This window comes from Erinaceus europaeus, chromosome 7, assembly GCF_950295315.1.
Source record: "Erinaceus europaeus chromosome 7, mEriEur2.1, whole genome shotgun sequence".
NCBI classification, from domain to species: domain Eukaryota; kingdom Metazoa; phylum Chordata; class Mammalia; order Eulipotyphla; family Erinaceidae; genus Erinaceus; species Erinaceus europaeus.
The window spans coordinates 32,338,931-32,364,084 of NC_080168.1; the positions used below are offsets into that span (position 1 = coordinate 32,338,931).

At 43.2% G+C, this 25,154-nt stretch overlaps 2 protein-coding genes across 5 annotated transcripts in view; one reads left to right on the forward strand and one right to left on the reverse strand.

Moving 5' to 3' along the window:
• The window catches only part of SUMO1 (small ubiquitin like modifier 1), a 49,249-nt gene that overhangs the window by 20,844 nt on the left and 3,251 nt on the right, over nt 1-25,154 (forward strand). For 2 of the 4 annotated variants that reach the window (XM_007520496.2, XM_060194120.1), the window contains exons 2-4: nt 4,308-4,382; nt 8,202-8,279; nt 9,478-9,549. In XM_007520496.2, the coding sequence (XP_007520558.1) occupies nt 4,308-4,382; nt 8,202-8,279; nt 9,478-9,549 (225 nt within the window). The remainder of the gene's footprint in view (nt 1-4,307; nt 4,383-8,201; nt 8,280-9,477; nt 9,550-25,154) is intronic. The other 2 variants (XM_060194122.1, XM_060194123.1) reach the window with 2 other exon arrangements.
• Nucleotides 18,958-25,154, reverse strand: part of KIAA2012 (KIAA2012 ortholog) — a 189,284-nt gene continuing 183,087 nt past the window's right edge. The window contains exon 23 of the mRNA XM_060194124.1: nt 18,958-19,036. The gene's annotated coding sequence lies outside the window, so the exon portion shown is untranslated. The remainder of the gene's footprint in view (nt 19,037-25,154) is intronic.

The window sequence follows — 25,154 nt, forward strand, 5'->3', positions numbered from 1 at the left end:
TGTGCACTGTAATGTTAGTGCTTAACCAGGTGTGCCAGACAGAGATACCTGCAGCCCTGCTTCACTGGTCATGAAGCTTTCCCCCTGCAGGTGGGGTCCAGGGCTTGAACGTGGGTCCTTGCACACTGTAATGTGAGCATTTAACCAGGTGTGCCACTGCCTGGCCCTAGGAAAGATGTATTTATGTATGAGAAATGGGACCAAAGCACTGTTCTGGCACGTGAGGTACTGGGAATATATTGTGTTCTGCTAACTTCATTGGAACTTATATTATAACCTTCTTTTCTTGTCTGCCTTTATTTTTGTGTCCTCTTTCCTCTTGCTACTTACTCTGTTTTTTTTTTTTCTTTTTTTCTTTTTTTTACTAGAGCAGGGGGTTAGACCTGGGACCTCAGGTGCCTCAGGCATGAAAGTTTCTTGCATTACAGATTGTACTATCTTCCTGCCTACTTATTATTATTGTTGTTATTCTTTTTATTGCCATCAGGGTTGTCACTGGGGCTCGGTGTGACACTATAAATCCACTGTTCTGGGTGGCCAGTTCTTCTGTCTGTCCGTCCTTCCTTCCTTTTTTTCTTTTAATTCTGTTTTTATTAGCTAGGACAGGGAAATTGAGAAGGGAGGGGGAGATAGAGCGAAAGATAGACACCTGCAGACCTGCTTCACTATTTGTGAACTGTTTGCCCCTGCAGGTGGGGAGTAGGGACTCAAATCTGGTCCCTGTGCATGGTAATGTCCATAAGCCCCCCAGATGATTTTCTTTCTGAGGGTAGACCCCTGCTCAGCTCTGGCACGTGGTGCCAAGGGAGCAAGTCTCAAGCATGCAAATCCTGCACTCTGCCCACAGAACCACTCCTTCATCCCCTTAGCAAGCTATTCACTCTCTAGGAGAACTCAGAGTGTAGCTGAGCAGGTTTAGTTTTGCCCTAACAAAAATAACCTATGTCAAATCAGAAGCAGGAAAAGAAAAGCCAACAGGAAGCAACAGATACGGGACATCTCCCACCTAGCGCCTAAATCAGGTTTTATGCATGGTAGTGTGCGCTCAACTGTGTGCACCACCTCTTTGCCCCCTTTTTTATTATTATTATTTTAATTATAATTATTTTAAATATTTATTTATTCCCTTTTGTTGTTTTATTGTTGTAGTTATTCTTGTTGTTATCGTCATTGTTGGATAGGATAGAGAGAAGTGGAGAGAGGAGGGGAAGAGAAAGATAGACACCTGCAGACCTGCTTCACCGCCTGTGAAGCGATTCCCTTGCAGGTGGGGAGCTGGGGGCTTGAACCGGGATCCTGATGCGGGTCCTTGCGCTTTGCGCCATGTGTGCTTAACCCGCTGCACTACTGCCCGACTCCCTGTTTTAATTATTTTAAAACTATTTAAGGGAGTCGGGCAGTAGCGCGGCAGGTTAAACGCATGTGGCGCAAAGCGCAAGAACCGGTTGGAAGGATCCTGGTTGAGCTTCTGGCTCCTCACCTTCAGGGGAGTCGCTTCACAGGTGGTGAAGTAGGTCTGCAGGTGTCTGTCTATCTTTCTCTCCTCTGCTCTGTCTTCCCCTCCTCTCTCCATTTCCCTCTGTCCTATCCAACAATAATGACATCAGTAATAACAACAATAATAACTACAACAATAAAAAAACAAGGGCAACAAAAGGGAATAAATAAATACAAAAAAACTTTATTTATTCCTTTTTGTTGCCCTTGTTATCATCATTGTTATTGTTATTGCTGGATAGGACAGAGAGAGATTAAGAGAGGGGGAGAGAAAGACAGATACCTACAGACCTGCTTCACTGACTGTGAAGTGAACCCCATGCAGGTGGGGAGCCGGGGCCTTGAACCGGGATCCTGATGCGCATCCTTGTGCTTTGCGCCATGTGCACTTAACCCGCTGCACCACTGCCTAGCCCCCTCTTTATTATTTTTAATATTGATTTGTTAACATGAGAGAGGAGGAGGGGGGAGGAGGAGCTTTGAACCTGGGTCCTTACACTTGTCACTTAACCAGGGCTCCACTGCCCAGCCTCATCCATCCACTTAAAGTGCCTAACTTTTTTTTTTCTAACCCAAGCCTAATCTAAATGTGGATATTATGTTTCATATAGTCTAAAGTGAATAGATGACTGTTTCTTCTTCTAGTGTGTATTGGGCCATTGCTGTGCATTTCATCTTCCCGCCTAAAGTAGACTTTGCTAATGAATGATTTGCGTTTCTTAGAATATTTGTGTAATTGGAGTACTTAAATTTTCCCAATAGACTGTGAGAAGGTATTCTTGGATTCAGGTAGTTTGGTTAAGAATTATTGTGTGTGTGTTGGGTGGCTGAGGAGACAGCATAATGGTTGTGATTCCTGAGGCTCTGCAGTCCCAAGTTCAACCCCCAAACACCACCATAAGCTAATGTTGAATAGAGCCGGGGTTCGAACTGGGATCCTTATGCCGGTCCTTGTGCTTTGCGCCACCTGCACTTAACCCGCTGCACTACAGCCCGACTTCCCCTCTCACTGTTTCTAATTAAAACACTAGTAAGAGTCGGGCGGTAGCTCAGAGGGTTAAGCACACGTGACGCCACGCAAAGTGCAAGGACCGGCATAAGGATCCTGGTTCAAGCCTCCGGTTCCCCACCTGTAGGGGAGTTGCTTCACAGGTGGTGAAGAAGGTCTGCAGGTGTCTTTCTCTCCCCTTTTCTGTCTTCCCCTCCTTTCTCCATTTCTCTCCTATCCAACAACGATGACATCAAAAGCAACAATAACTACAACAATGAAAGACAAACTGGGGCAACAAAAGGAAAAATAGAAAAAAACCTAATAAATTGAGGGCCAGTTAGATGACAATGGTAGAGTACATGCTTTTTTTTTTTTTTAAATTAATTGATTTAAACGAGAAAGATAGAGACCAAAGCATTGCTTAGCTATGGCCTCTGATGGTGCTGGGGATTAAACCTGGGACCTCAGAGCTTCAGTCCTGATAGTCTTTGATATAACCATTATGCTGTTTCCCTAGCCCAGAATATATGCTTTTCATAAGGCCTCTATTCCCTGACTTAGTATTTTGGTCCCTCTTTCTCTCATAAAATATATAAATACTACAAAGAATTCATAGAGGACAAACTTCTTAGATTAGTAGGAGTAATAGTTTTCAGGTTGTTCCTTGGTCCAGCAGCATTCTTCACCACGGTGACTTTTACTAGAAAACCCCAGACCTATGGTTAAGAAGCTAGGGCTGTGGACCACGTGTCTTAATAAGTCCTTTAGATGTTCTTACTGCATGGCAGTTTATGAACCACTACTGTAAGCATAGTGTAAGAAAAGATGACTTTTTCTGGATTTGTAACTGGTGTTAGGGTGCAATTGACTTAGAACCTTTTTCTCTTCGCTGGGAAAGAAAATAAATGCTTTTTGTATTTTTCTTCCTTTATTGGGGGATTAATGTTTTACAGTCAACAGTAAATACAGTAGTTTGTACATACATAACATTTCTCAGTTTTCCACATAACAGTACGACCCCAACTAGGTCCTCTGTCATCCTTTTCCAGGATCTATATCCCCCCCACCCCTAGTCAGTTCCTTTGGTGCAATTTCTTCCAGGTTCTCTAGCTTGGTGGCATAGAAACATCACATGATATGTTGAATTTCTGCCATGTCTGTAGTGATATCTCCTCTTCCATTTATTTGGTGGGTCTTCTTTTTTTGTTTTGTGAGTCTGGTTAAAGGTTTGTCAATACACACACACACACACACACACACACACACACACAGACACACTCTTTTGAAGAACCAACATTTACTTTCCTTGATCTTTTGTATGGTTTCCTTATTTTCAATGTTATTTATATCTGCTCTGACTAATTATTTCAGTTCTTCTGGTTGCTTTAGGCTTCCTTTGTTGTTGTTCTTCTAGGTCTCTCTTTTTTTTTTCTTCCTTTTGTTGCCCTTGTCTTTATTGTTATTGATGTCGTTGTTGGATAGGACAGAGAGAAATGGAGAGAGGAGGGGAAGACAGAGAAGGGCAGATTGTACCCTGATTGAAAGAAATGGATACTTGGGGCGTGGTTGTGGCACACCCACTTGAGTGCACATTAACTTGCACAGGGACCTGGGTTCAAGCCTCTGGTCCCCACCTGCAGGAGGAAAGCTTCCTGAGCTGTGAAGTAGCTCTGCAAGTGCCTCTGTTTCTCTCTCCCTGCCTTCCTCTTCCCTCTTGATTTCTGTCAATAGTGAAAAAATAAAAATAAATATTATAGAAAGAAAGTAATGGGCACTGAAGGCAGGGTGTAATTAAAAGAGTATTTATGTTTTCTTTCAGGAGGCAAAACCTTCAACTGAGGACTTGGGGGATAAGAAGGAAGGAGAATATATTAAACTCAAAGTAATTGGGCAGGTGAGTCTTATTTTTCTTTAACGCCTCTTGGGTTTGTGAATAATTTATGATGGGAAAAATTGTGAGGAAGGTAGTTACTCAAATGCAGTGTTTTCAGGGCTGGGAAGAATTCATCTGGCTGAGCATGCACTTTATCAGCTTCAGGCATGTGGGCTCAGGCTCCTGGCCACCACATGTGAGCACCATGCAAAGGGGAGGTTTCACTGGCAGTGGAGTGCTGTTGTGTCTTGCTCCCCTCCTTGATTTCTCACTGTCTGGGATTGGTGCTGGGGAAGGGTTTTTGCAAATTGGGAAATGGTACAGTGGTAGAGCTCTGGACTTTTAATCATGTGAGTCCTCTATTCCAGCTCAAGCATACTATATGTCAGAAAGATGCTCTGTATGTGTGTGTATGTGTGTGTATGTGTGTGTGTGTGTGTGTGTGTGTGTATATATATATATATATATAGAGAGAGAGAGAGAGAGAGAAATAAAACACACATACACACACATATAATCAGCTCTGATTTATGGTGGTACAGGGGATTGAACCTGGTACTTTAGAGCCTTGTCAAGCATGAGTCTGTTTGCATAACCAATATGCTATCTTCCCTGCCTGCCCTAAAGTTAATATCTTATTTTATTTTTACCAGAGCATTGCTTAGCTCTGGCTCATGGTGGTGTGGGGGATTGAACCTAGTACTTTGGATCCGAAGATATGAGAGTCATCCTGCACAACTATTATGCTATTTATCCCCACCCAATATATATATATATATATATATATATATATATATATATATATATATATTAGAATTTATTTATTTATGAGAAAGATAGGTAGAGAGAGAAAGAACCAGACATCACTCTGGCACATGTGCTGCCGGGGACTGAACTCAGGACCTCATGGTTGAGAATCCAATGTCCCTATCCAATGCGCCACCTCCCAGACCACCAAAATAAATCTTTATCTTTTTTTTTAATATTTATTTTGTTGCCTTAGTTTTATTGTTGTAGCTATTGTTGCTGTTATTGATGTCGTTGTTGTTGGATAGGACAGAGAGAAATGGAGAGAGATGGGGAAGACAGAGGGGGAGAGAAAGACAGACACCTTTAGACCTGCTTCACCGCCTATGAAGCTACTCCCTGCAGGTGGGGATCCAGGGCTGGAACTGGGATCCTTACGACTGCCGGTCCTTGCACTTTGCGCCACCTGCGCTTAACCTGCTGCGCTACTGCCCTTCTCCCTATATGTATCTTATTGATACATTACACTTTACAAGTTCCCAAAAGAAAAACACTTCTTTTTATTTTTTTTATTATTATTTTCCCTTTTGTTGCCCTTGTTTTGTTGTTGTAGTTACTGTTGTTGATGTCGTTGTTGGATAGGACAGAGAAATAGAGAGGAGGGGAAGATAGAGGGGGAGAGAAAGACAGACTCCTTCAGATCTGCTTCACTTCCTGTGAAGCAACTTCTCCTGCAGGTGGGAAGCCGGGGCTTGAACCGGCATCCTCACACCGGTCCTTGTGCTTTGTGCCATGTGCGCTTAAACCACTGCGCTACCACCTGACTCCCAGAAAAAAATTTCAGAACTTACAACTGAAATAGTAAACAAGGAGGATAATGGGTTCCCAGTTATTATTTTTTGTTCTCTCTCTCTCTCTCTTTTTTTTTTTTTTTTTTTTGCCATTTTGCCTTTTGTTGCCCTTATTTATCGTTCTTGTTGTTCTTGTTGTTATTGCTGACATTGTTGTTGGATAGAACAGAGAGAAATGGAAAGAGGAGAGGAAGACAGAGGAGGAGAGACAGACAGACACTTGCAGACCTGCTTCACTTCCTGTGAAGCGACCCCCCTGCAGGTGGGGAGCCGGGGCCTCAAACCGGGTCCGTATGCTGGTTCTTGCACTTTGTGCCATGTGTGCTTAACCCGCTGCACTACCCTACCCCTTGGTCCCTGGGCTCCCAGTTATAGAAGAACTTCTAGCTGTAGTTGTTGCTAGCCAAAATGAGCTCGAGTGTTCTGGACCCTGAGAACCTCACTCAGTAGCTTATCACAAAAGAGAATGTCATGAGCTCAAGAGTTCTCTGAGGACTAAAGTGCTGCAGAGCAACAGGACACACCTCTAGGCTTCGGCTGGGCAAACCAGCCGAGTGATGCAGTAAGTTCTCAACAGTCACTGAGGAGCGGTGAGGTTGCTGAGCTTGGGCTTTGGTTCAGGATAGGCAGGGTGGTTTTTAGATGGGAGTCTAGGGTCTCACACAGGCCTCAGTCCAGGTGCTAGAGTGTGGTTGGTTGCCTGTTCCAACAGAACACAGAGGAAGTCTGCAGAAGGGATTAGGGTGATGCATTTAAGATATACAACTACTGGGGGCAGGGCTGTAGTGCCCGGGTCAAATGCACATGGCACGAACTCAAGGACCAGCATAAGGATTCCGGTTTGAGCCCCCGGCTCCCCTCCTGCAGGGGAGTGGCTTCACAGGTGATGAAGCAGGTCTGCAGGTGTCTATCTTTCTCTCCCCCTCTCTGTCTCCCCCCTCCTCCATTTCTCTCTGTCCTATCCAACTATGACATCATCATCAACAACTACAACAGTGATAAAAACAAGGGCAACAAAAAGCAAAATAAATAAATACAGTGTTAAAAGAAAAAAAGACTTAGCTCTTGGGGGCTGGGCAGTAGCGCAGCAGGTTAAGCACACAGCAAAGCTCAAGGACCTGCGTAAGAACCCCAGCTCAAGCCCCCCAGCTCCCCACCTGCAGGGGTGGGAGGTAGTTTCACAAATGGTGATGTAGGTCTGCAGGTGTCCTCTTTCCCTCTCTGTCTTCCCCTCCTCTCTCAATTTCTCTGTCCTATCCAATAACAATAACAGTAACAGGGGCAACAAAAATGGCTTCCAAGGGCAGAGGATTTGTAGAGCAGGTACCGAGCCCCAGAGATAACCTTGGAGGGAGGGGATAAAAAAAAAAAGGTAGACACCTGCAGACCTGCTTCACTGCTCCTGATGAAACCCCCCCTGTAGGTGGGAAGCCAGGGGCTGGAACTGAGATACTGGCATGGATCCTTGTACTTCTTACTATATATGCTTAACTCAGTGTGACACTTGATGATGTTTTATTAGAATATTTTTGAAAGGGGTATATAGCACAACTTTGAGGGGGCCAGGCCACTGGGGGAACACTTGGTTAAGTGCTCACTTTACAGTGCTCAGGGAACTAGGTTCAAGCCCCTGGTTCATACCTGCAAGAGGGAAGCTTCACTAGTGGTGAAGCAGGGCTGCAGGTGTCTGTCTCCCTCCCTTTCTATCTCCCCCCTCTTGATTTCTCTCTGTCTCATATCCAATAATAAATAAATATATGTTAAAAAACCCAACTTTGTGGATGGTTACAATGTTTCATTCTCCCCCTTCAGATAAAGGAGGAGACCCAGAAAGGAGGAGAGAGGTGCAGAGAACTGCACTAGAGTTCCCTTGGATGCTGCACTGCTTTTCCATGTGGTTCGGGGCTCATACCTGGGCACATACCCTTTCCGCTGCACTCTTTCTTCAGCCTTGATTTCAGTTTTCACTAAAACCATTGTGGTGTGGCTAGGGAGGGAACTGAGTAGAGGATAATACAGGACTCGAGTATGTGGCATCCTTGCATATGCTCTCACTCATTCTCCATAAAGTAGGTAAACCTTAAAGAAAATCTTTTTTGGAATGCCAAAAAATGTTTTAGTGGGAAAATAGAGGTGACAGGGTTTATGATTCTATTTGTAGTATATATGTAATTAAATAATTTGGTTTAAACAAATCAAGTCATTTACACAAAGGGATAATGTTTTTCTTTTATCTCCTTAGGATAGCAGTGAGATTCACTTTAAAGTGAAAATGACTACGCATCTCAAGAAGCTCAAAGAATCATACTGTCAAAGACAGGTTTGTATATTATTAAGTGTGGTGTTTTATATGTCACTATAGTTTCTTTTAAGGAAAGGCTGTCAAGAAAAACGATCTTTCAGTGTTTTCACCATTAGCAGCTCAAAGAAAATAAATACCACCTATACATCCCCCCTCCCTGGTTGAACCATATCAGAATTGAATTCATAAGATATGTTGAACTAGTTTGAAATTTAGATTTATAAAAATAGGAGTTTTTTTCTTGATGACATATCAGGTATAATTATCAAGGCAATTTTTGGTGGTCATTGTGAGATTTTCTTTTTTTAAATTTTATTTTTCTTTATTAATGAGAAAGAAGAGCGAGAGAGAGAAAGCGAGAATAACAGACATGTGCTGTGCTGCTGGGGATTGAACTTGGGACCTCATGTTTGAGAGTCTAGTGCTTTATCCACTGTGCCACCTCCCAGACTACTTTTTTTTTTTTTAAGATTTTATTTATTCATGAAAAATGATAGAGAAAGAACCAGACATCATTCTGGTACATGTGCTGCCAGGGATTGAACTCAGGACATCATGCTTGAGAGTCCGATGCTTTATCCACTGCACCATTTCCCGGACCACCACTTTTTTTTTAAATGTGAACTTAAAAAAGATTCAAATATTTATTAGAAAGAGAACCAGAACGTCAGGTTGACTTTTTCAAATACAGATAGAGAGGAAGACAACACAGCACCAAGCACCAAGTAGATTTTTAAATAAGTGTAATTGGGATTAGTATATGTCAGAGACAACCAAGATGTATTTTAACAATTGAATTGTATTGAAATCAGTCTTTCTTGGAAGTGATGTTGCTCATCCAGTTTCTGATTTTTGTCTTTTGTTAACTTAAAGTATAAATAACGGTTTAGAGCACAGGCTCAAGGGGGCAAAATTGACTTTAAAATCTTGTGTACTTTTCTCTCAAATCTTAAATTACAGCTTTAAAATGAAAATGCCACAACACCACTTAGCTCCCAGGGCTATTACGATGAGCATTGATGATTAGGCATGTAAAGTACTTCTTGGTACAGGGGGCTCTGGGAAGTAGTTACAGCTCAGTGAATGGTGATTCTGATTATCTGGTCTTATGTTCTATGTATTTCTTTGACAGTCCCTATACTTGTTTTTTGGCCATCAGAATTCTAGTTTTTCTAAGATTTATGTATACTTGACACATTTTTTTTCTATTTTTTAGGGAGTTCCAATGAATTCACTCAGGTTTCTCTTTGAAGGTCAGAGAATTGCTGATAATCACACTCCAAAAGAAGTGAGTTTTTTTTTTTCTATAAGTCAAGAAAAAATTTAAATTCTGTATTGAATGATTTGGTTCATTGGTATTAAACTGCCCTTTTCTTGAATATTCTGTGATTGAAGTGGGATATGTCATTTGTCAGAAGACTTTTTCAGTTGACTTGCCATATATATTTTCCTTCAAAAATGCCAATATAAAGATAAGTGAAAATTGAATACTGAGATTGTTCTAAGTCATATACTGTGGCTTTTTGAAGATGGACATATGCTCTTTACATTTGGCAGATAGGCGCTGACTCAGTGGGTAGTGCGGATCCCCCCACACACACACACTTACTGCTGTCAGGGCTACATTGGAGCTTCATGCTTCTACAATGCCACCACTCCTAGTGGACTTTTTCTTTATTCCAGATAGAGGGTGAGAGACAGAGAGGGAGAGGGAAAGAAGGAGATACACTACAATACAGCACTGCTCCACCACTTGTGATGTTTCCCTTTTGCACGGTGCTCCCATATGGTGACTGAGGTCTCAAACCTGGGTTCATTTTGCCCTGTGCACTCTACCAGGTGAGCTATCTCTCAGCTTCACATGCATGTCTTTCATATGTGAGGCCCTTGGTTTGATCGTGGACACCAAGGATGAAAAAAATGGGTGAAGTTCCATTCAGAGGTACTTTGATGTCACTAACTTTTTTTTTTTTTTTTTAATATTTATTCATTCCCTTTAGTTGCCCTTGTTGTAGTTATTGTTGTTGTCGTTGTTGGATAGGTCAGAGAGAAATGGAGAGAGGAGGGAAAGACAGACAGGGGGAGAGAAAGACAGACACCTGCAGACCTGCCTCGACGCCTGTGAAGCGTCATCCCTGCAGGTGGGGAGCCAGGGGCTCGAACTGGGATCCTTCCGCCGGTCCTTGCACTTTGCACCACCTGCGCTTAACCTGCTGCCCTATGCCTGACTCCCTATCTAACTCTTTCATAGAACTCCATCTACCTGGTGGTATATCACAAGAGCATGGCCCAGGAGGTAACGTAGTGGATAAAGCCTTGAACTGTCAAGCCAACCTGGCATTGCATGTATCAGAGCGATGTCCTAGTACTCTGTCTCCCCTCTTGGGGGGGGAGGGGGAAGGGGGGAAGAAACGGGCCGAGAACTTCTAAGGTGTTAGTAGGATAGCTCACTTGGATAGTGTGCTTGCTTTGCCATGAGTATGGCCCAAGTCCAATCTTATCCCCTACTGCAGTGAAGAATGCTCCTCTATTATGGTGCTTTTCTTTCTGTCTGTCTTTGCCTTCCTATCTATTAATCTGTTGGCCTGGATAAAGCCCTAGCGAAAATGACTACCCCCACCACTAACAACAACATCTAAATAAAAAATCTAGGAAAGCAACGGAATTTAAAAAATTGGGTCTGGGGAGTCAGGCGGTAGCACAGTGGATTAAGCGCATGTGGCGCAAAGCACAAGGACCGGCGTAAGGATCCCGGTTCGAGCCCCTGGCTCCCCACCTGCAGGGTAGTCACTTCACAGGCGGTGAAGCAGGTCTGCAGGTGTCTCTCTTTCTCTTCCCCTCTCTGTCTTCCCCTCCTCTCTCCATTTCTCTCTGTCCTATCCAACAACGATGACATCAATAATAACTACAACAATAAAACAACAAGGACAACAAAATGGAATAAATAAATATTAAAAGATAAAAAAATTAAAAAAGCAAGAAAATTAAAAAAAATTGGGTCTGATGGCTGGCCTGGCAATAGTACACATGTGTAGAACCCTGAATTCATCTATAACACTAAAAATTGGCACATTATTTTATAGTGATAACCTTTATAGTTTGATTTTTGTATTTTGACCTGGTTTGAGAACATAATACTGACTCTTACTATATATTAGTACATTTGGTTTGTCATCTTTTTTTTTAAAAAAATGCTTCTATGCCTTTATTATTTCTTTTGCCTTTAAGAATTATTTTTGTTGTAATTTTTCATTTCTATTCCACTGCCTTCCCCCATCTGAAAGTAAGTGTAAGAGCATATATATATATATATATATATATATATATTATATAGGTTCCTCCCACAAATATAAAATGACATTTTTGATAATCAGAATGATGCTTGGAATAATAATACTAAAGACTGAATTAGTTCCTCCTCACCCATCCTTTCTTGAGGGTGTTCTACCCTTTAAATAAATTTTTTATTAGTGATTTAACTGATTTACAAAATTACAAGATAATAAAATATGTTTTCTTTTTAATGAAGGAGGAGGGGTGGTCCACTAGAGTTCTGCTGAGTTGTGGTTTATGAGACCTCAGAACCTCAGGCCTGAGAGTCTTTTGTTATGACCATTATTCTGTCTCCCCAACCCAGTTCTTTTAATTAAAAAAAAATTTTATTAGTAATTTAATAGTGGTTTACAAGATTATAAAATATTACAGGGTACAGTTCTGTACCACTCTGGCCACCAGAGTTCTGTCTGCACAGGGGATCCCCTCCCCGTCATGACTCAAGTCTTAGAGACAGTTTGTAGTTTGCCAACCTTTGCTCTTCATATAGTTTGCTTTTCCTTAACTGCCTTCTCTGGGGCTTCACCATGCCTGGCTGACTGTCTCTCATAGAGTCAGGGAAGTGGAGGCTGGGGGGTGAGCAGAGGACTCATCACAGCTGTGTTTAGTTTTTGTTTCTGTTTTTTGCCTCCAGGGTTATCTCTGGGGCCCACTGCCTGCACTATGAATCTACTGTTCCTCCTGGAGGTCATTTTCCCCATTTTGTTGTAGTTGTTGTTGTTATAGCTATTGTTATTGGATAGGACAGAGAGAAAAGGGGAAGGGAAGACAGAGGAGGAGAGAAAGACACCTGCAGACCTGCTTCAACACTTAGGAAGAGACACCCCTGCAGGTGGGGAGCTGGGTGCTCGAACTGGGATCCTTATGCCAGCCCTTGTGTTTTGCGCCATGTGCGCTTAACCCGCTGCGCTACTTAACTGCTCAGCTCTCTGCTGTTCAGTTTTAAGATGGGGGCTGGGGCTGAACCGTGAGTACTTTCTCTCCCCTTGTAGAGCTTGAAGTCAGGCCTTTTCTCATTTCCTGAGATCAAGCCCACTCTCTTTTTAGCTGGCACCTTTTCTAAATAAGTCAATATTCCCTGCCCTCCCTCTATACATTTCAATTTTGAAAACATTTCATGCTTTCAAATTTGTTAGGGTTCTATAGTCTATATTCTAATACAGTATGTTTCCTTTTCTTTTGTGGTACTGGGTTTGAACCCAGAACCTTGTATATGCACCCAACACTGTACTACATTCTTTACATTCTTGCCCCATTGTATTCTTTCTCTTCCCCTTCCCCCCCCCTTCCTTCCTTGCTTGCTTTTTTTTAAATTTTTATTTGCTTCCAGGGTTATTGCTGGGGCTCCGTGCATGCACTAGGAACCCACTGCTCCTAGAGGCCATTTTTCCCCTTTTGTTGTCCTTATCACTTATTATTGTTGTTGTTATTGCCATTATTGTTGTTGGATAGGACAGAGAAATGGAGAGGACGGGAAGACAGAAGGAGAGATAGACACCTGCAAACCTGCTTCACCACTTATGAAGTGCCCCCCCCCCCCCCCGCAGATGGGAGCCAGGGGTTTGAACCAGAATCTTATTGATTGATTGATTGATTTCAAACTTTTTAATATTTATTTTCCCTTTTGTTGCCCTGGTTTTTTTATTGTTGTAGTTATTACTGTTGTTATTGATATTGTTAGATAGGACAGAGAGAAATGGAAAGAGGAGGGGAAGACAGAGGGGGAGAGAAAGAGAGACACCTGCAGACCTGCTTCACCACCTGGGGAAGCGATCCCCATGCAGGTGGGAGTTGGAGGCTTGAACCAGGATCACTATGCTGGTTGGTCCATTACTTCGTGCCACATGTGCTTAACCCATTGCACTACCGCCCGACTCCCTTGAGCCGGAATCTTTTTTTGAAATATTTTTTTAAATATTGATATATTTATTTATTCTCTCTTGTTGCCTTTGTTGTTTTATTGTTATAGTTATTGTTGTTCTTGATTTTGTTGTTGTTGGATAGAGACAGAGAGAAATGGAGAGAGGAGGGGAAGACTGAGAGGGGGAGAGAAAGACCTGTTTCACCACCTGTGAAGCGACTCTCCTTCAGGTGGGGAGCTGGGGGCTCTAACTGGGATCCTTGTGCCGGTCGGTCGTGTGCTTTGCGCCAGTTGGTTGTTGCGCTTTGTGCCTCCTTTAAGCCAGAATCTTGACCCTCTGTACTACCGCCAACCCTCTCTTGCCTCCTCCCCTCCCATGCTTGAGTGTGTCCAATGCTTTATCTACTGGCTACCTCCTGGGCTGCCTGTCCTCTCCTCCCTTCTTCCCTGGCTCCTAGCTGACTTGTTCAGATGAACATAGGTAGAAGACACTATAGCAGTGAAGCTTCCTCTAGTATGTTGGGGACTAAACTTGAAACAGTATCATACCAAAGTATACCCACAGTGGAGATTTTCTTTCTTTCTTTTTTTTCTTTTAAAGATTTTATCTATTTATTTATGAGAAAGATAGGAAGAGAGGAGAGAGAATGAGAACCAGACATCACTCTGGTACATGTGCTGCCAGTGATCAAACTCAAGACCTCATGTTTGAGAGTCCAATGCTTTATCTGCTGTGCCACCTCCCGGACTACAGATTTTCTTACTCTTTTTTTTCCTTTTTTTTGGCCTCCAGGGTTATCTCTGGGGCTCGGTGCACTACCAATCCACTGCTCCTAGAGGCCATTTTTTCCCATTTTTGTTGTTATTATTGCTATTGATGTTAGATAGGACAGAGAGAAATTGAGAAGAGGGGAAGACAGACACCTGCAGACCTGCTTCACCATCTGGGAAGTGATCCCCCTGCACGTGGGGAGCCAGGGGCTCAAACTGGGATCTTTAGCTTTTCCATGTGCTTCATGTCATGTGCGCAAACTGGGATCTTTAGCTTTTCCATGTGCTTCATGTCATGTGCGCTTACCCTGCTGCGCTACTGCCTGCCCCCTGTACATTTTCTTATGTGGCTCTTTTCCTAGACTAACTAGTCAGTAACATTGTGCTATATTTGCTTTATTACTCTGTGTGCATGTTGTCATTATTGGTGGTCCATCTGAAATGAATTTGCAAGTATGATCCTTTATCTCTTTTTTAAAAAAATATTTTGTTTATTGAGAGAGGGGATAGGAGGAGAAAAAGAACCAGACATCACTCTGGCACATGTACTGCCGGGGATTGAACTCTGGATCTCATGCTTGAGAGTCCAGCACTTGATCCACTGCCCTACCTTTGGACCACGACCCTTTATCTCTAAATGGTTGTGTTAGAGCTACAGTTTGGGAAAGCTGACATTGATATCGTGCATGATGCATTCAAAATAGCCAGGTGCCAGCCACTGGTTTGGGGGTCATCATTAGCTACCTACCCTGACCCCCGTGATTGTATCCGGTATTTACAATCTAAGTAGTTACCAGGTTTCTTTAGTTTGTGTTAATTTAGAAGTAACCTAGTCATTATTTGTCATTTAAAGAGTACAAGCCAGTTAGGCTTTAGAATGCCCTTCAACCTGGGTTTTGTCTGCTGCTCTGGTTTTGGTATTGAGTAGGCTGCATACCTCAAGTAAGTCCCTTCGGGAGATGCATAACGTCTATTCATCCATTCTGGGTAATAGCTTTGTTCACGTAGCTAAGGTAACTGACTGGTTTATCCGCTGTAAAGTCATCATTTTCCATTGACATGATATTTTGAAGTGACCCAGGAGGTGGCACAGTGGCACTAATACCCGTGGCACTGAGGAGCAAACGGAGCTTCAGGCTTGCTAGGCCTGTACTCTAGCTGATGAGCTATTCTCCCAGTCACTCTTCATTGTCAGAGCTGGGGCTTCTCTGCCCTGGGCTGACTTTTTCAGATGGAGAGAAAGAGACGGACTGAGAGAGGAGAAGACACTGCAGCACCGAAGCTTTCTCTGGTGTGGGGGTAGGACTTGGACCTGGGTCATACACATGGCCAAACAGACACACTGCCAAGGGCTATCTTATGGGTCCTTGTCAACTACTTTATTTTCTAGAGACATAGTCATGGGGGCTGAGAAGTGGTGCGCATGTCTTAAGTGCACACATTACCATGCACAAGGACCCTGGTTCGAATTCCTGCCCCCCACCTGCAGGTGTTGTGTTGTGTGTGTGTGTGCGCATGTGCACGTGTGTACACTTAATGAGTGGTGACGCAGGTCTGCAGGTATCTTCTCTCCCTCTCCCCCTGCCTTTTTAAAAGCATATCTTCTTTTTCTAAATGAGAGAGGTAGGAGAGAGAACCAGACATGTTACATGTGCTATTGGGGCTTGAACTCAAGACCTCACACTTAAGAACCAGTGCTGTGTCTACTGCACCACCTTCCTGACCACATTGTCTTCCTCTTTTTTTTTTTTTTTTGCCTCCAGGGTTATTCCTGGGGCTTGGTGCCTGTACTATGAATCCACTGCTCCAGGAGGCCATTTTTTCTCCTTTTGTTGCCCTTGCTGTTTTATCATTGTTGTGGTTATTGTTGTCATTTGATGATGTTGGATAGGACTGAGAGAAATGGAGAGAGGAGGGGTAGACAGAGAGGGGGAGAGAAAGATAGACACCTGCAGACCTGCTTCACCACCTGTGAAGTGACCCCCCCTGCAGGTGGGGAGCCGGGGCTCGAACCAGGATCCTTAAGCCGGTCCTTGCACTTTGCGCCATGTGTGCTTAACCCGTTTCACTACTGCCCAACTCCCCTCTGTCTTCCTCTTATCTCTTAATTTCTCTGTGTTCTATCCAGTAAAACAGAAAGGAGTGGGGGGAGAAAAGCAGAAGTGGTTGCTGGGAGTGATGGGTTTGTAGTGCCGGCACCAAGCACCAGAAGTAACTCTGGTGGAAGCTTAAAGAATTTAGTCACCTATTTTAACTCTACCACCTTTATTAGTGAGTGTGTGTGTGTGTGTGTGTGTGTGTGTGTGTGTGTGTGTGATGTTCTTTGAACCACTTGGGAATAGGTTTCATATATCTTGGCCATTTACTAGTTAACATTTGGTGTATATTTCTTGAGAAGAGTATTATATTTTATATAGTCACAGATGCCTAATCAAATTCAGAAAAGTTCAGTATGATTAGAATATTTAGTTTGCAGCCCAATTTTGTCATTTGTCCTAATTGTGTCGTCTATAACAAGTTTTCTCCCTTGTCACAGGATCAAATCAAGTTTTATTTAGCTGTCTCTTTTTTAAAAAAAAAATTATTTATTCATTTTTATATATTTTCCCTTTTGTTATCCTTGTTTTTTATTGTTGTAGTTATTATTGTTGTTGTTATTGATGTTGTTGGATAGGACAGAGAGAAATGGAGAGAGGAAAGGAAGACAGGAGGAGAGAAAGATAGACACCTGCAGACCTGCTTCACCATCTGTGAAGCAACTCCCTATCGGGCTGTGCCTTGGAGAAGAGAGAGAGGATACCTGGAGCGAAGAGGGAACACAAATCTTTATTTGCACGGGCATACCTCAGAGTTGGGTGAGAGTGCAGTGGTTCGGGCCACGTGGAGGTAGCAAAAATGGCCGCCTCCCGGACCACCCTCCCTTGCTTCTAACCACCTAAATGAAAGGCCAGCAAGAGAGTGAGGGGCGGAAGGAGAAGGGCTTTATAGGGCATCAACCAGGAGTGACGGGTTGGGACTGGTTGAAAAAGGCACTGGATTGGTTGAAAAAGGCACTGCGAGAATATCGTGGGAAGTGGTAAAGCCTGGGGACAGGTTGGCAGATGTGACTGCATCTGCATAATTCTCCAGATCTCCCCCTTTTCCTTTATATCTGATGGACACAGTATAGGAAATATAGAGTGGAGCAGGCTTAAATGTTTTTAAGGAATGCTGTGCTCAGGTGGGAAGATGTAGGACGTTTTTGTGGGGGAGGGAAGACTTATCTTCCCTCCAATCTTTTGAGATTGGGCCGCCAATCTTGTGAGATTCATGTGTCTCCCCCTGTGCTCAACCCCTCTGTAGAGAGAGAGACTTACCTGGGGGGACTCTACTCAGAGGTTAAGCTCTGCCAGGCTCCACCATCTCCTCACAATATTTTTACATCTTTTCCTGTCTTTTTATCTAGTCATCGCATTAAGATGGTTCAATGTCTAAAAGACTCCATCTGTGACAGAGGAATAGTAGTGTAGGGGTGAGCAGAAACCTTTTTGGCATAAACCTGAATGCTATAACAAAACAGGAAGGGACAAGTAGGGGAGCAGTAAGAGCCAGTGTGATGCCAAGGGAAGGCTGTTGGGCAAGGGGGCGTTTTCTGCATCTGGGGGCATCTCCTGCCTCTGGGGGGGCAGGACCTAGTAATGAGGGAAGGGCATTTCCTGCCTCAAAGGACAGGACCTGCAGGTGGGAGGGCGTGGCCTGCCAAGCAGAGGGGCTATTTGGCGTTGTATAGTCCTGAAGGCAACAGTCCATGAACTACTCTGGGTCAGTCTTTGAAAAACCAGCAGCATGAAGGGAAGGAAGGTGCTGTAAAATTGTGTAAAGTGTCCAAAGGGTATACTAGCAAGTCTGATAGAAGTCTCAATCCAAAGTAGATGACCAGGAGAAATGCCAGGGGATGAAATGCTGTAGAGAATGAGCTTTGGAGTCTGTGAATCTGTTTCTTCAGGTCGTGCCAGGTCATATCATTGATTTTGGGGTGGTGGGGGGCTGCTGTAGTCGTGCCATCTTGTGGGTGATATCAGAGAACAGGGGTCCAAATGGATTTCCGGGGATTTCATTTGAGCAGATGCTTTTTCATATGAAGACTTGACAGCTGAAATTCACTTACTTGTGAAGCAAAACTTGTAGCAGATTAGAAGTTTACTATAATTGATAACTCCATTATAATTGGAAGTCCTTTCTAGTATGATTTTAAGGTTGTTTAAACAGTTTAAACTCAATAAAATGTGGAAAGGTAAACAGAAGAACCATGGTTAGAAGCCTCAGGCATGAGAATCATTAGCATAACCATTGCTTTATCTACCCCGCCCATACTCATAGTTTTTAGGATTAAACGTTTAGATTTATACCAAGATGTAAAAAAAAAAATCAAAAGAGGCAAAAACAATTTTTTGGATTGTTTCTGAATATCTCTAGAAATCATGGCTGTGTCCAGCATTTTTTTTTTTAAGTCAATTAAATTTCAGAATACTCACAGCAAAATGGGTCATACAAAAATTCAGGCATTAAAATCACTTTCTTACGAAACTCAGCTAGAAAGCAGACAGCAAACTTAAGATATTCAGAGAGAACAACGATGGGGGAATCGAGAGAAAAGCGGTAGGCAGTTTTTGTTTCTTTCACCTATAACCAGATTATCTAGATCTCACCATGTGGCATCATGAGTCCCTGGAGGGCGTCCTATTCCAAAAAGCTCCTTGAAATTCTATTTAGGATGTTTCTGATGGTTCCTGCTGGATTGCTACAGGCACACATTTTTAAAAACGTCTTCCTATCGAAGAAAGAATTGAATCAGGAGAGTAGAACTAACCACGTGTCTCCATTCTTGGGGACTGCCAGGGTACTGGAGAATGCATTTCAAGTTAGAGTAGTCTTTCTCCACGGGAAACATGGAGGAGGAAGTCCAGAAAGTCCCAGGGGAAATCTCCGTGCATCTTCTATGCTCTACGATCACGGTCATAAGGAACCAAAGTTCCTGGTCAGGGAACCAAAGTGTGGCCCAGAATAAAATGTTCCAGAGACAGAGAAACTGTTTCTGAAAGAGTAGAGGCTTTGGGAAACCTCTTCATAAGTAGAAAGGCAGCCCATAGTGGATAGGTAGCCAAACGGCGTTACTTGTCTGGGGGATGGGCAGGTTAGGTCCCATGTTGGGCGCCAGGTGTCGAGCTGTGCTGCGAAGAAGAGAGAGAGGATACCTGGAGCGAAGAGGGAACACAAATCTTTATTCGCACGGCACACCTCAGAGTTGGGTGAGAGCGCAGTGGTTCTGGCCACGTGGAGGTAGCAAAAATGGCCGCCTCCCGGACCACCCTCCCTTGCTTCTAATCACCTAAGTGAAAGGCCAGCAAGAGAGTGAGGGGCGGAAGGAGAAGGGCTTTATAGGGCATCAACCTGGAGTGATGGGTCGGGACAGGATTGGTTGAAAAAGGCACTGTGAGAATATCGCGAGAAGTGACAAAGCCTGAGGGGACAGCTTGGCAGATGTGACTGTATCTGTATAATTCCTCAGCAACTCCCCTGTAGGTGGGGAGCTGGGGGCTTGAACCGGGATCCTTATCCAGGTCCTTGCGCTTTGCGCCACACATGCTTAACCTGCAGTGCTACCACCTGACTCCCTTAGCTGTCTCTTTTTTTAAAAAAAATTAATGGGAGTCGGGCTGTAGCACAGCGGGTTAAGCGCAGGTGGTGCAAAGCACAAGAACCGGCATAAGGATCCCGGTTCGAGCCCCCGGCTCCCCACCTGCAGGGGAGTCGCTTCACAGGTGGTGAAGCAGGTCTACAGGTGTCTGTCTTTCCTTCCCCCTCTCTGTCTTCCCCTCCTCTCTAGATTTCTCTCTGTCCTATCCAACAACAATGACACCAATAACTACAACAATAAAACAGAGGGCAACAAAAGGGAATAAATAAATAAATAAATAAAATATTTAAAAAAATTAATAGTTATTTTCTCTTTTGTTGTCCTTGTTTAACATTGTTATGGTTATTGATGTCGTCGTTGTAGGATAGAACAGAGAGAAATGGAGAGAGGAGGGGGAGACAGGGGTAGAGAAAGATAGACACCTGTAGACCTGCTTCACTGCCTGTGAAGCGACTCACCTGCAGGTGGGGAGCTGGGGGTTCGAACCAGGATCCTTGTGCTTTGTGCCATGTGTGCTTAACCCACTGTGCTACCACCCAACTCCCACTTTTGTCTTTTTTTTAAATATTTATTTATTACCTTTTGTTGCCCTTGTTTTATTGTTGTAGTTATTACTGTTGTTATTATTGATGTCCTTGTTGTTTGATAAGACAGAGAGATGGAGAGAGGAGGGGAATACAGTGATGGGGAGAGGAAGATAGACACCTGCAGACCTGCTTCACCGCCTGTGAAGCAACTCCCCTGCAGGTGGGGAGCCGGGAGCTCAAACCAGGATCCTTAAGCTGGTCCTTGCACTTTGCACCACCAGTGCTTAACCTGCTGAGCTACTGTCCAACTCCCCCCCTTTTGTCTTTCTTAAGCTTCACTCCCCTCACCCCCCAAGCTGGGGCCTCAGACCCATGTGATTTTACTGCTCCTAGGCAGACCCCTTACCCCTGCAGGGAGAGAAAGAGACACTGTTGGGGCTTGAACCCAGACTGTGCACATGACAAAACATGTGTTTACCTGGTGAGCCATCCCTCCAACCCAGCTCTGGCTTATGGTGGTGTAGGGGGTTGTTTTTGGGACATCAGAGCCTTAGACATGAGAGTCCCTTCGCATAACCATTATGCTGTGTCCCCCACTCTCATATTGACATTTTTGAAGAATACAGACTAGCTTTTTTTTTTTTTTTTAGTATTTATTGATTTTCCCTTTTGTTCTTGTTTTTCATTGTTACTGTAGTTATTGTTATTGATGTTGTTGTTAGATAAGACAGAAGAATGGAGAGAGGAGGGGAGAGACAGACACCTGCAGACCTGCTTCACTGCTTGTGAAGTGACTCCCCTGCAGGTGGGGAGCTGGGGGCTTGAACTGGCGTCCTCACGCTGGTTCTTGTGCTTTGCACCACATGTACTCAACCACCCGAATCCTAGACTAGCTGTATTTTAGGAAGTTCCAGTTTGAGCTTTTCTCTCTCCTCATGACTAGCAGTGGGATATATAATACTGTAGAAATGTTGATGTGTCTCAGGGAGTAAAACTTACAGTGCTGTTAGTATTATTTTGCCAGAGCAGTGCTACAGGGGATTGAACCTAGGACTTTAGAGCCTTAAGCATGAGTCTCTTTGCATAACCATTATAGTATCTACCTCTGCCCAATGCAGTTATTTTTTTAATCACTCAGTTTAATGATTTATTTCCTTTACTCTGCAGCTATTTTTCTTATCATAATTTCAACTAATTTGTGTGGACAGCCTTTGGAACAATGTGAATGTTTGCTATCACAAACTTTCTCCCCTAACTTCAGCATCTTCCCACTTTCTTGAACACTTCCTTATTTTCTGGCACAAGATGATGTTCTGAACTTATCTTGTGTTTTCTTGGGCATACAATGCTTACATTTTAGTGACACCTTCCCTGTCATTTAGAGATATTCCCCCAAGAAAATGGGCGGGAGAGAGAGAGGATGTGTCCTTTGTGTCCTTGTAGTGTTCTTTTTCTTTTTTAAAATTTCTTTATTGGGGAATTAATGTTTTACATTCAACAGTAAATACAATAGTTTGTACATGCATAACATTTCCCAGTTTTTCTGTATAACAATACAACCCCCACTAGGTCCTCTATCATCCTTCATGGACCTGTATTCTCTCCACCCACCCACAACAGAGTCTTTTACTTTGGTGCAATATGCCAATTCCATTCAGGTTCTACTTGTGTTTTCTTTTCTGATCTTGTTTTTCAACTTCGGGCTGAGAGTGAGATCATCCCATATTCATCCTTCTGTTTCTGACTTATTTCACTCAACATGATTTTTTCAAGGTCCATCCAAGATTGGCTGAAAATGGTGAAGTCACCATTTTTTATAGCTGAGTAGTATTTCATTGTGTATATATACCACAACTTGCTCAGCCACTCATCTGTTGTTGGACACCTGGGTTGCTTCCAGGTTTTGGCTATTACAAATTGTGCTGCCAAGAACATATGTGTACACAGATCTTTTTGGATGGGTATGTTGTGTTCCTTAGGATCTATCCCCAGGAGAGGAATTGCAGGATCATAGGGTAGGTCCATTTCTAGCCTTCTGAGAGTTCTCCACAGAGGTTGGACCAATTGACATTCCCACCAGCAGTGTAGGAGGGTTTTTTCACCTCACACCCTCTCCAGCATTTGCTGCTGTTACCTTTTCTGATGTATGACATTCTCACAGGAGTGAAGTGGTATCTCATTGTTGTCTTTATTTGCATTTCTCTGACAATCAGAGACTTGGAGCATTTTTTTCATGTGTTTCTTGGCCTTTTGGATCTCTTCTGTGGTGAATATTCTGTCCATGTCCTCCCCCCATTTTTGGATGGGGTTATTTGTTGTCTTGTTGTTGAGTTTGGCAAGCTCTTTATGTATTTTGGTTATTAGCCTCTTGTCTGATGTATGGCATGTAAAGATCTCCCATTCTGTGAGGGGTCTCCTGGTTTGGGTAGTGGTTTCTTTTGCTGTGAAGAAGCTTTTTAATTTGATGTAGTCCCATAGGTTTATACTTGCCTTAGTCTTCTTTGTAACTGGATTTGTTTCATTGAAGATGTCTTTAAAATGTATGCGGAAAAGAGTTCTGCCAATATTTTCTTCTAAGTATCTGATAGTTTGTGGTCTAACATCCAAGTCCTTGATCCACTTGGAATTTACTTTTGTATTTGGTGAAATACAGTGGTTCAGTTTCATTCTTCTGCATGTTTCAACCCATTGTTTCCAACACCATTTGTTGAAGAGACTGCTTTCCCCATTTAATAGGCTGGGCCCCTTTGTCAAAGATTAGATGTCCATAGGTGTGGGGGCTCACTTCTGGGCTCTCAATTCTATTCCACTGGTCAGTGTGTCTATTCATGTTCCAGTACCAAGCAGTTTTGATGACAATGGCCCTATAATACAGTTTGAAATCTGGGAGTGTGATGCCTCCGGTTCTGTTCTTTTTTCTCAAGATTGTTTTGGCAGTTCTAGGTCTTTTCTGGTTCCAGATAAACATTTGAAGCATTTTTTCTATTCTCCTAAAAAATGTGCTTGGGATCTTGATGGGGATTGTGTAGTGTTGGTCTTTCATCTCTATTAGTGGACTTCTTGAAGCTTGTAACTTCCACATAGTCCAGAGCTTGAAGGCATATGCTGCTATCTTGACTTAAAGCCTCCTTGTAATGTTTGAAATTTTATTTCTTGCAATATTAATTATGTTAAAGTTGTTTTAATAGCATTTTAAATGTGTCTACTAGGAGTGAACCCAGGGCTTCCTGCACAAGTAATACTGCCAAGTGACCTCCCTGGCCCAATTTTGAATTTCAATTTAATTGAGTTTTACTTATTTTGGAAAATGCTGGGGAGAATAGCTTAATGGTTATGCAAGAAAGACTCTTCTACCTGAGTACTCACCCTACTATGAGCCAGAGTTGAGCAATGCTTTGGTTTAGAAAAAAGGGGGTCAGACAGTAGTGTAGCAGGTTAATAAGCGCAGGTGGCACAAAGCTCAAGGATCAGCGGAAGGATCCTGGTTCATGTCCCCGGCTCCCCACCTGCAGGTGTGTTGCTTCACAGGCGGTGAGGTAGGTCTGTAGGTGTCTCTTTCTCTCCCCCTCTCTGTCTTCCCCTCCTCTCTCCATTTCTCTCTGCCCTATCCAACAACAGCAGCAGCAGTGACAACAGTGATAATAACGACAACAACAAGGTTAATAGCTAGGGCAACAAAATGGGTAAAATGGCCTCCAGGAGCAGTGGATTGATGGTACAGGCACTGAGCCCCAGAGTAACCCTGGAGGCAAAAAGAGAGAGAGGGAGAGGGAGAGAGAGAGCGAGAGAAAAGTATGTATGTGGAGAGACACACACAAGCACACATAGCCATAGCACTGCTCATTGTTTATGGAATGCCCTGGTGCTATCTGTGGTGTTCCCAGGGTTCTGTAGTGCTAGGTTTTGTATCCAGGGTCTCATGCAGAGGATGGTGTATATTCTGTCATGTGAGCTGTTTCCTAGTCTTGCATCTTTTAAAAAATAATATCTTTAGTGGCTCAGAAGGTAGTTTAGTAGTAAAGTGTGGGACTCTCAAGCACAGGGTCCCAAATATGATCCCCGGTCTTGTTTTCTGCCTTAAGAAAAAATAAGAAGCATCTTTGGGGCTGGCCAGTGGCACATTCAGTAGAGTGCTTGTGTTACAGTGTGTGGAGACCTAGTGCAGGGCTGTCTCTCTCTTGCTTTCTCTCCATCTCTGTCCCATACTTCTTGGTTTCTATTTTTATCTAATAAATAAGTAAACAGAAAAAGTATTACTAGCACTTCCCCTATATTTTACTATTGGATAGAGGTAGAGAGAAATTGAGAGGGAAGGGGGAGATAGACAGAGATACACACTTGCAGCCCTGCTTCACTGACTCATGAATCTTTCCTCTCACAGGAGGGCCAGGGGCTTGAACCCGGGGTCCTTGCACACTGTAATATATGTGCTTAAGCAGATGCACTACCGCCTGACCCCAAAATAGCATTTTTTTAATGACTAGCTATTTTAATATTTTAATGTTCATGTTGTGTACAACAAGTAGGATATCTGCAGCACAGGGGCCAATCTAGTTACTTAAAAATCTGAGGATTTGGGCCAGTGGAAAAGACCAGTTGGTCGAGTGTAGGGCTTGCATGTCTGAGGCTCTTTGGTGCTGCATGTACCAGAGCGCCTTTCTCACTTGTCTCTGTCTCATGTCAAACTCCTAAGTAGTAAATAAGGTTTATATATATAATTTGAC